The sequence below is a fragment of the Melopsittacus undulatus genome, chromosome 9, assembly GCF_012275295.1.
Source record: "Melopsittacus undulatus isolate bMelUnd1 chromosome 9, bMelUnd1.mat.Z, whole genome shotgun sequence".
Lineage (NCBI taxonomy): Eukaryota > Metazoa > Chordata > Aves > Psittaciformes > Psittaculidae > Melopsittacus > Melopsittacus undulatus.
Genome location: NC_047535.1, coordinates 31453651 through 31465450, shown reverse-complemented (window position 1 = coordinate 31465450; position 11800 = coordinate 31453651). Strand labels below are relative to the sequence as shown.

General features: G+C 41.5%; 1 protein-coding gene across 6 annotated transcripts in view; it reads left to right on the top strand.

Annotated features, from left to right (window-relative positions):
- Window positions 1-11800, top strand: part of FOXP1 (forkhead box P1) — a 385773-nt gene that overhangs the window by 348093 nt on the left and 25880 nt on the right. For all 6 annotated transcript variants that reach the window (XM_005149417.4, XM_034065980.1, XM_034065979.1 and 3 more), the window contains 2 exons: window positions 393-480; window positions 6477-6560. In XM_005149417.4, the coding sequence (XP_005149474.1) occupies window positions 393-480; window positions 6477-6560 (172 nt within the window). The remainder of the gene's footprint in view (window positions 1-392; window positions 481-6476; window positions 6561-11800) is intronic.

Genomic DNA, 11800 nt, shown 5'->3' with positions numbered 1-11800 from the left:
GATTATTCATGTATTGCATGTGTCCATTTAGATATATCCAGCATCTTATAATCAAGTAATATGAAATTCTATATGAAATTATTTTACTATAATTTCTTAATCTCACTTTCATTTCCTAATGGAGGAAGAATAACTGTTCTGCAAAATTTCTCTTATATACAATTGAGCCTTCTGAAAAAATGTGCTTAAGATATAATGAGTGATGGGAGGATATACAGGCCAAAGCAGGACAGAGGCAAAAATAAACCTTAAAAATGAGCATAAAAATCTCATCTCAGCTATTTTGATGAAGACCTGCTGGATAACATTCAGATTGCTTATTCATCCTGGTAACTACTTTTTTCCTTTTTGTTTCTCCATTTCACTTAATGATTTTCTGTGTATTGTTACAGACATCTCAACAGTGAGCATGCGCTGGATGATAGAAGTACAGCCCAATGTAGAGTACAAATGCAGGTTGTACAGCAGTTAGAGCTACAGGTAAAATAAAATTTATTTTAATATTACCTCAGTATTAATCAAATCCAATTCTCGACAGCAATAAAAAATGAGTTCTGCTTTTCCCCCTATGATTGAAAACCAGCTTTCAAAACCTCCTTGTAGTAGTTTTAAAAACCCTCAACAGAAACTGCAGCTTCATTTCCTCTTTTCTAAACCGTAACTTGAAAAGAAATAGGAAACTTAAACAGGCTGACTGATTGGAAATCCATCAGTACGTATCTAATGCTATTTATACTCACCCAGGGGGGTGGAGGGGGGCGAGCGGAATGTGGTCCCCTTCATTTAGAGTTGTTGATACATCGGGGAAATGGTTGATGTTTATTTCAAAACGCTGCATGACCTGGCTTGTTTGGTGGTCTCTCATATACTAATACTCTCCATATATTATTATTACTACTATTTTTTTTTGCCATTTGTAGCAAATATATTTTTTAAGTGCCAAAAGGGGGATAAATGGGAATATATTGAATGTGATGCAAAGGTATAACCTGTTTGTGTAACTGCCTTTCCAAATGTTTTTGAGTCCTTTCTGTCTCCCCGCACCTCGCTGCTCTGGCTGGGCGGCTTTGACAGTGTGTCTGTGTGTAGGCAAGAGGTTAGCAAAGAAGGAGAAATTAAAACAATGTTGTACATTATATAGTTACCAGCTATTGAAAACCCTATTTTGTATGCAAGACAGCAGCATAGAGATATATGGAAAGCCTTGGGCTAAGTACAGAAGATAATTACATTTGGAATTTTACTGAGTTAAGTCATTTATAGCTTCAAATAGTTGGAGAGAAAAATCAGCAAAACCACACTTAAACTTCTTGTTGTTACTTTTCCAGATAAGCATTTAAAAAAATGCCTTTTATCTTCTTATCTTACAAATTACCCTTTTTCTTTCATAGATATTTCTTAAATTTTACTTTCGGGAACACGCTGGTCATGACACTCTTTCACTATTAGCTGAAGCAATATAAACTATTCTAATACAAGTTTTATAAAAATCAAACTACCAGTCGTAAAATATCAGAGTCTTGCAGAAAATGTTATGAGAAAGGGTCTGTTATTTTAACAAGTTTCTCGAGAATTAGGGAGAAAAAAATCTGCAGTCTTCATGGTAAACTGAGATACGAGATAATCTTTTACCAAGATGCAATAATATTCAGGCTGAAGGTAAATCTAAATTTTACAGTTACAGTCAATTTGAAAAACATTAATCCTTCTCTCCTGCAGTTGCTGGGAATTGCAGTGCCTGGAATTACAGGAGGATGCCCTGTGTTAACAGTTGGGCAGGACAGAGATGATACTTGGTTGTCACCATAAGCTCTTGACAATATTTTGGAAAGATTTACCGGTGGTGCATTCTACTGATTGTCTTAAGTGACTAATAGTTACAGCTTTCCACCCATTTAGTGCTAGGGAATACTTCAGCTTAGAGCCACTGTATGGGATGGCAGTATAAGGTCCCCAGGACAAGAACGTAATTTCAAAGTAGTGGAAGAGCCAGAGAGTTCTGGATTTGTTTTCAACAATCACACTAGCACAGTAAATAGGATGAACTGGAGGCTTAATTTAGACAGGGATGTTGATAACAGAGTGAAACCATCTGTGCGTTAGCCAGCAAGGTTAGGTAGAGGAGGAAAGGAGGAAGGTGGTCCTGCTTCTGAAATGTGCCTGTAACTCCTCTCTTCTTCCGTTTCTTTCATCCTGTGTATTGGTCCTCTGATACTTCAAAAAGAAAAGGAAAAATAATCTGCCTAAATATGTACGAGGATTTGGCTTCCAGTACCTAGTTTGTCTGGCTGTGACCTGATTTTGCTCAGAACCATCATAAAGCAGAGTTCTGGCCCAACAGCAGGGTTTTAGTGATATGATCTGCAGCACTCAACATGTTGTAGCAGGAGCAGTTGGACTAAGACCATTGACTTCATACTCGGGCAATGGAGCAGTTACCAGTGGGGTGGTGACAAGCCTTCTGACCAGCTGTTTGAGTTTGGTGAGCTAGATAAAAGAGGGACCCATAGCCTTTCCCATTTGACACACGGTGCTGAGCACTGCTAAGAAGCTTTGCCTTCTAGTGGAGCTATGAAGTGTCACATGCTGTCATGGTCCAGCACCATGGCAAGATCTGGGTGCTGCACCATTTCATGCACAGCTCCCTCAAGACAGGAGTAGAATTTACAACATTCCTTCCACCTGAGAGATGCATTTAAGGTTTTGAGTATGGTGGACCCAAATGCAAGCCTTTCTTTTTTTTTATGCTCTTATTTCTTTTATGCACAATAGTTTTAGCAGCGCCATTGACTTAGATAAGTGCAGTATCTTTTAAAGAAGGTAATTTTTACATCCACTTTTTTGGAAAAAGCCAAAAACCCAGAAAACAAAACCAGTCAGATCTGGTTTGTGTTTAGTTGCAAATGCCCCTTTGCAGAAGTATCTCGAAGCTTTGGGCTCAGCATTTCCATCACAAACATACTTAAAATATCACAGACAAGGTAGAGATCTTCTCGTATTTCACTTTGTTTAAACCATCTTGACATGATCATTTGTTGTCTTTATAAATAGTGAGAATAGGGCTGCTGGGTAAAACACAAACACAGGAACATATCGCTATCCTTAGCTAGTTCTTAGCAGCACCACCTTGGAGTGAAAAAATATCCCAGAACAGCAACAAGGCCGTTTTAAGTTTTAAAAAGTATCTCCTCATGGGAGAAAATGAAGCCAGCTGGCCATTTTCAGTGTATGGAAACACTGTTTGGGCCTGTTTTTGTAAAGCATCCATTGACACTCTTGAAGTGGATCCTAAACCTTTCTAGTGCACAGCCCAACTAGGCACATAATGGAAGGAAAGAAGCTGTGTCTTGGTTGTCTCTTGCATTGTCCATGACCAGCTTTCTTCGCCTTTGCCCTTGGTTTCTCCAGAATCCTACTGCTGAAGTGATCTTTGTTCTCATTGTTCTGGACATGTTGCTCCTATTGAATGCCCTCGCTGGGTTTCTGTTTTCACATTCCTGGTCCTCGCTGTTATTTCCTTTTTTCCTGTGTTATTTCTCCGTCGTCTGTGCCTAATGCCTCCCCCTCTTGCTCCTCGGTTATCAAACTCCTGTTCTGCCCCCTTACCTTGAGTCCCTTCTGGCCTGTGCTTTCTGTGCCTTCCCTCTCCTGCCATTTCTACCTGTGTAGGCTTAGGATTTAACCTCTCTGGGCAAGGAGTGTGTCCTGGTGTCCAAGTTTGCAAAGCATGTACCTTTCTCTGGACGTGTTTCCTGTTGAACCACAGTCAGGCATCTGCATCATGGTTGTACCCCACAAAGATGAGGGAAACCTCACAAAATCAGGCGTATCATGAAGAACTGGGTGGCCATCTGAAAACTCCCACCATGCAGAGCTTTCCAAATGGATATAGGAAGAAAAATAAGGCTGCAAATGGGACTGTGTTCTAGTCTTCACATCCCCTCTACAGAGCAGATCCTTACATATATGGCAGCATAGTCCTTGCCCAAGAACACTATCAGTAGATAAAGAGCGTTTTCATGCATGTATGCTAGTAATCCCCATTTCTGGAGCATCTGGACTCCAGTGAGAGCCACCAGTGAGAATTTGCTCCCATCGGTGACCACACAAGCCCTCATGGCTTCTTTTGTATGACCCCATTGACCAGAGGGGGCTACTAGTGACATTCTAGTTTTATATCACTACTGCTTCTTGACCTAAGGGAAAAACAGTTTAAAGAAATTCTTCAGATATTTTTACTTCTCTTCGGTGCTTTGAAACTGAGAGACCTCTATTTTTCATAATTTAAACTCCTGCCTAACTGGGTGAGTGTTTGAATTCCTAGACTATGACAAAATGCTAGCATGTGTCTGCCTGAAATGTCTAGAGGATCTTTAATAACCTCCGTCCACCAGAAACGGCGTTAAAAGCCTTGCTAAGATGATGAGTGAAAACACTGCGAACAAGGACCCCAGCCGCTCGGAGGGAGGTGCACCGCTCTGTTTGGCTGCAGGGGCCCGGAGGAAGCGCGGCAGGGTGTGCCCGCGGCTGCCCGGGTGCCTTCCCTCCTGCCGCCGCACTGGTGCAGGCAGGAAGCTTTCAGGTGCCTGCCTTCTATTTATTTTGGCTAGAAGATGTTGTTCTTCTGCAGTAGCCTGCAGACCAGAATTTAATGCACAGATGACCCCGCCAAGCAGCCTGGTGCGCCCAGCAACTGCTGCAGATGAGACATTGCACAACAGAGCTGCACTGAGAGCACAGCTATTTCTTGGGTTTAATTTGTTTTGTGTGAAGCACGGCAGCTGAGGGGTGAGACCTCTCCTTTCTCTGAAGAGGTCCTCAGAGGACTCTCAGAGGGAGAAGTTTCTGCTGCAGTGCGATGATAAGAGCCTGTCGCTGCTCTTCGGCTCTTCTGTGAAGTCCAGCGCGGATCTGGTGATAAGATTGCAGATCTGCTGTGAGTGTCAGGTTCTCTCTCTTGCCGTTGAGGGTTTTGACCAAGGAAAGAGCAGCTGTTAGAAAAGCCCAGTGATTTTGTTTTTGCACTTCCAGAGCATGCAGTGGTCACACCATTTTTTCCTATATTTAATTCCTGTCTTGGAAACCCGTGTGCCAAGTTTTATCCTATCACAGCACCTTTCTGGCACAGTCAGAAGCCCCTTGCCTTGCGAACAGCAACACAACCTTGACCGTAAGGATACAAATGGGGATTTATGACCAAGTCTCCTTTTATATACACTTAGCCCAACTTTATTGTTACAAACAGATGATGGTGATAAGGTGGGCAGGTTGTTTAAAGTGTTGCTGGAATGTGAGCACAGTTCTCCTTTTGGCGCTGGGAATCTGGCTTGTCTAAAGCAAAAAGTCTGCAAAAGTTGTCATTTGTGAGAACCTGGTCCAAGTCCTGCTGGAAACAGGAGCTTTTACGTTGGGCATACAGGTTAATAACACCCCTTTTTTGTTAGTATTATTTCTTAATATTTTTCCACCTCTTTTTTTTTTTAAGCAGCTGGAAAATGTCCTGTTGTACATACAAAAAAATGGTTCCCCAAAATAATGAAATTTAGTGTCTGTCCAGTGCATTGAAATGCATGGGGATGCCTTCCTGGCTAAGGGTGTGTATGGTGTGATCCCAAGGCAGCAACTGTGGCCTGGTGCAAATCTCAACCATAAAGTAGAAGAGACATCCAGAGCAGGAGCTTTGCTCTAGCTCTTGGGCATGATGTGACCCATGAGGAAGGGTGAAAGTATCGGTCCTGTGGCTTTGGGTGCCCTGAGACAAGTACTCTGAGGCAGTTTCTGTACGCTGTTAGCCCTTCCCATCCTGCTGCCTGCAGCTGTATGCCAAAGGGATGCTGGCAACCCACCCTGCTGCTCCTACCCATGCTCAGGATGCCCCTGCTCAGGTTCCCAGCCTGGCTGCCTTAGATGACCCACTGAGGGGCTGTGCCACCTTCTCAAGTAAAAGCAAGATGCTTTTAAGAGCTGAGGCTGCCTGCCATGCCCCATGGAGGTGCCTCATGTGGTTTAACCACTGCTGTCTCTGCATTTGCTGCACATGCCGCAAGGTCTGTAGGTGCCGTGAAAGCCGTGCTCCATTTGTGCCACTTGTTTCCTGGTCTGAAAGGAGGCAGAGGCATTTCAGAGCTGCTGCCTCTCTTGCTTTCTGCCGTGCCTCCTGAGCTGGAGTGGGGCTGGTTAATAAACATGATTCACTGTTGTCTTTTAGCTGTCAGGGCTAGAGTGAAGCTCTTGGTGCCAGCAGGTCTAGCTCTTCTCACTTGAGGGCTAATGCATTTTGCTTTAGGAAATAGTGACACCCAGCACCATGCGTTAGCTTTACCTCACGAATAGACCATATACAATTTCCAAACTACTCAGCAATAAAACTCTTCTGTCTCATGCCTCGGTGCCAGCTGTTTAATTAGGAATAAGCAGAGACTGGGTTTTATTTGTGCGAATAACAGAGGATATTTCTTTCCCCCCCCTCCTTTCAGCTTGCAAAAGATAAAGAGCGCCTGCAAGCCATGATGACACACCTGCATGTGAAGTCAACTGAACCAAAAGCCACCCCTCAGCCCGTAAGTACCGAACTGTGCCAAAAGCAAATAAAACCTCACAACAAACCTCTCTTTCCTGTTCCCCACTGGGGCACATGATGCAAAGCGTGGACCGCTTTCACAGTTGGCCATGGTGATGAGATGCAAAGTGCTGCTTTGCAGAAGACACTGCCATGGGCACCTGGGTTTCCTCATCCCCTTCTCCTCAGGGAGTTAGAAAGAAGTTTTGCTTTAAAGCTGATGCATTGAGCTTTTTTTCTGACCTTACGTAGTAGCCTGTAAGTTGCTTTGCATCAGTCCAACTTGTATGAAATCTTAGGAAGTGTTAGGAAGGAGATGTAATTAAATTATATTCAGTATATTTATTCTGCTTTCTCCCTGTCTGACAGACATTTACAGTAGAAGAGACTCTAGCTGCATGTTTTGATGTTAATCGCGGTTAACCAGTATCAGGTTTTATACTGTTGAAACTGAGAAGGGAAACCTTCTCCGCCCCAGATTGCCCTTTAAAAAAGAGGGTGCAGAGGAAGCAAGTAGCTCTGCAGCCCAAGAAAACTCTTGGGTAGCCCCAAACCTAGACAGACCCACCATCTCATGCCCTAACCAAAATGACTCTTCTTCAGCTGTTGTTTTCTCCCAACCTTCTTAATGCTGAAAATGTTCCTCAGAGCTTCCAATGATTATTCAAAATGGAGAGAGTGCTTTGCTTCCTGATTTTAAGATTTGTAAGATTTAAAGGTACACTGACTTTATTTGATTTTGCTTTGAGTCATTGTGTGAAAATTAATTGAGCGTTGACAATCTATAGTTAGTACTAGCAATTTTAATCAATATGCAATGATGCAGCATAATGACAAAGTATTGGTTTATCTGTTTTGACTGATTTTTTTTCTATAAATAAAGCAAACACACACCCATATATGTGTGATTTATGGTGATGGAAATAAAAAGGAGTCAGACTATTAACCCAGCAAATATGGTAGCCTGCCAAGATGCAGTTGGTAGACAAAATTAATGTCTGAAACAGAACACATTACAGAGATAGAGAACATAAAATCATTAAACACTTCGCGCACACATTTTTACTAGAAAAGGATTTCTCAGTTTCCATGTAGTTGGAAATAAATGGCTGCAGAAGTGCATAGGGAGGCTACTAGACAGAAAATTGCAGGCTATTCAGCAACACTGGAGCAGATGTCAAAGTCAACCGGAAATTTCGGTGCCTTCTTGGAGAGAGTTGAGTGGTAGGTATAAACCCTTCCATTTAAGCTGTTGAGATGCCTAAAATTGCTTGATCCGGTGGATACCAGACCTCTAGAGTAGAACTACTTACAGTGTCTATAAAAATAGCATTCTTCTAGTTCCTCACATCCCTCTCAGCCTGAATGCAAATGCTTCAGTGCATTGTTGGCAAAGTATGTAGACCCAACAGAATGGGGAGCAGGTTTGGTTTCTATAGCTCTTACTGGATTAAAAATTAAAACAGCGGAATAATCTGGAAGTCTCAAAGCACTCTGCCTTGAGGCCTTTCATAACAGTGGTGCCCCTCAGGAGGAAGGATTAAAAACTAAAGGGAGGAAATCATAAGGAGGCGAACAGCTTTTGGCAAGGCAGCTCGTGATCGATGCTCGGCCGCGGAGGGCAGGGAGCTTTCGCGGGTGTTGTAGGCTATGGAGATACCAGGCGGTGTCGCCAGAAAGATTACTGTTAACAGCTAATAAACAGGGAAAAGCAGTGGGGGAAAAAAAAGTGAACGCAGGGGGAAAAGGGCTGTCTTGATTAGTATTAAAAATGTTTTACATTCTGGAAAATTATAGCTTTGTTGGGGACCTCCTACTAAATTTATTTTTAACTGCTCTATTGAAAATTCTGTACCACTAGTCAACATTATCTCTCAGTTGCTCAGCACAGTGTTTCTTTATTAAAAGAAATAGGCATGAATATTTTTGACTGAAAAATTAATAGCTTTTGAATTCATACACAGCAGGTTTTCTTTTGCAAAGAAGTCCAATATCGCTGCACAGCACTTCTATAACCATTTATTTAGAGTCCAAGTCAAACCTTTGACAGCTAGAGCAGTGTTACAAGCCAACATAAAGAACTCCAAGATGTAAACCAACAATAGGCAGTCTGTGTGAGGTTTGCCATTGTCAAATACATAGATTGTTTGGATTAGTTTATGTAAATGTACTGTTGTATTACCCTTTGGAAAAAAAAAGATCACATTTGTGTATGAAAAGTGGTTTCGTTCACAGGCAGCATTATAAATTCCTTATCCTTTAACTTACATGTTAGAAGTAAAAATTGGTGCCTGACAGGCCTATATTGTGTGGCACTCTGTTGTGGGATTGAAACTGCCTTCTTTTCATTTATTGAAATATAGAAAAATTTATTATAGATACCATCTGATAAATCAGAAATTATTAAAATATGTATAGGTGAAGCATTTGAAAATTAATTATAAAATGTAGAAGTATAATGTTTTGCATAAATTGTGCTTTCCTAGTGAAAAAAATACACAGGCATTGCATAGACTGTGCTAGACCTAGTCCTTTTAACTCAGTGGGATAGGACTTTGGTAAAAAGATCTGATGACCATTATTGCAGTGCAAAGTATTCTTTACATCCAGTAATTAATTTTTTTCTGCCAACATAACTAATGCAAGGTGTACATTAGAATTAATATATTACAGTACATCAGTGATTTTAAAGGAAAGAGCGGATGCAAATCCAAACATAGCAGTGAATTGGGATTTAAAATTGCAGCCTTTTTGTGACTGAGAAAATGTTTTTGCTCTGCTTAAAGGATCTTAATGCTTGTTTTTAAACTATTTTGTTACTGGCAGGTATAATTGGTGACTGAGTGTCCATGTTAACCTCATGCTGCTTGTAATCCACACTGACCATTAGTTGTCTTTGCCTTTTGGGCTTCAGGCAGTAGCTGAGCAGCTGGGTTTGGACCAGGTAGATCACACCCTGGTTCTTGATGGCTGTGCATCAATTCAGAGCTTGCCCAACTTCAGAGAGGGGATTGTGTGTACCAGGATAGCCATGCCCATCCATCCCATTTGAGTGGCTTTTAGCTCCTTGCAGTAATTTTAACCTTGGGAATGGTGGTGGAGCAGTCCATGCATTTCACTACACCAGTCCACCAAAACATCTGTTCAATAGAACTCTCTATTCCTGTTAAAGCTGATGAGATTTTATCATGTTCTTACATAGTGTAGTGGTGAATGGCCTGAACTGCTGTGAGCTAGGTGTGGGGGTCATGTCTGGTGTGCTGCAAAGGGCAGCTCTTCCCTGTTTCCAAGGAGCTGCTGGGAAAGGAGAGCACATCAGCAGCTGCAGTGCTCGGGCCCACATTCAAAAATGTCCAGCTTTATAATTAAAGTACCCAATGGTGCAGCAGTTTAAAAGAAAGTGGAAGTATCTCACAACTCGGAGCTGGCAAAGTTGTTTGCAGTTACGGCTACAAGTGTTGTTTTGGTGATACTAAAGGGCCTGAAAAGCAAGAAAAAAGCTCTCTGTGTAGCACTAGGCTGTGACATTTTTGTATGGTGATCTTTTTTTTTCAAGGTAAAACCCAAAAAACCCCTACCAAAACCACAACACAAAAGCCAGAATGATTTCTTAAGAATTGTCATTCTGGTTTTGCTATTAAGATGCCTTCCCCTACATGCTATTTTCATTGGTGTTAGAGATCAGCATAATAGGTTGAAATGGAAATGTGCTTTCTTTGGGGGGATTAACATATGTTGAAGTTCATAGGAAGGGAAGGAAAAGGAAAAAGCATCAAGCAACAAGTAATTCTGCATAGTGGGTGCTCTAGCCGTCTTTAAAAATAGACAGAAAAGTGTGAGAGGAACTTTCGGCACTTTAAATAAGATGCACTGTTAAATATCCCTTCTTCTATGTATTTTTTTTACCCTAACCATAGCAGTTATGATTGTTTTGAAATTCTGTTTTTAGCAACTGTAATAACAAAGCATTAAAAAAAAAACAGTCTTTTAACTGTTGAGGTAATGACTGAGCATTTTAGCTGCTGCAGCCGGACTTTATAGTTTGAAAAAATAACGATACGCAGCAATAAAGAGAGATTCTCAAGCACAACAAAAGCTGTTTTTATATACTGCTTTTCATTAAGTCTCACTCCTCAGCTTTGGTTTCCTTAGTATTCCTGCCAATAACAACACCTGCTAAGTGATTGCTGCCTGCCAGACTCTGCATCTAATACACTAATGTGTCCAGGCTGAAATGGGAGAGGAAGACACAGCATTTAACAAAGTTTCAGGCCCAGCATTAGCTTTCTCTCCCACCCTGGGTGTCAAGAAAAGGAATCTCTGCTCCGGAGTGTTTCAGGCCCAGGAAATCAGTATGGGTAAATCCTCAGTCCCAGCTGGGACCAGATCAGCAGCATCTATTGCAGAGGAGTCACTGAGTTGCAGCAATGAGTATGGCCCCACCATCACATTTAGAAACATATATATGCATAAGTACACATATATATATGTGTACATATATATATGTACATACACATATATAAAATTCTTTTTTTATTCTTCTAAAAGAGTTTCAGGGGCTTTTTAATGTGCAGCCGCCATTGTCATGTAAAATGTTTACACAAAAAGAAATCAGACAGCCCTAGTGGGAGAGCCACTTACTGGAAGTCTGTTTTACAGGGTGAAGGAGAAGGTTACCTCTGCCTTGTTTATATCTAGAGAAAATAAAGATACTCAGTCTTCACCTTTAATAGGAGGACATGCCTATATCTTAAAAGAGTTAATAATAATAAAATCCTAAGCAGGATATTGAACACTAAAGCAACTACAGTATTCGTGATTAAGTTAAAACAGTATGAGGAATTGTTCTCAAAACTCAGAACTGAACAAAGTACCCAATGAGGTTCAGTGGCTGAATATGCAGAATTTCAGGACCTAAAACTGTTGTGGGCTTTGGTGGTTTTCCTGTTGGTGTTTTTTTATTTCTTGGTGTTTTGGGGGTTTTTGGCTCATGTGATTGCTTTTTTTTTTCCCATTAAAGGCTGGAGGAAATCCTCCCCCATTCCCAGTACAAACATTATGACATCATTTAACCCTTTGGTGCAGGGGCTGTGCTCTCCAGTGTACTTGGAGGGTACCCCCTGTTGTGCCTTAACTGCAGTACAAGAGTTCCTGTTTGTTGGAGTGCTCACTCCATGACTTAGGCTCCCTTCCCCTCTGCCAGCAATGCTACCTCATCCAAAAATTGCGGTATGTGGGAAA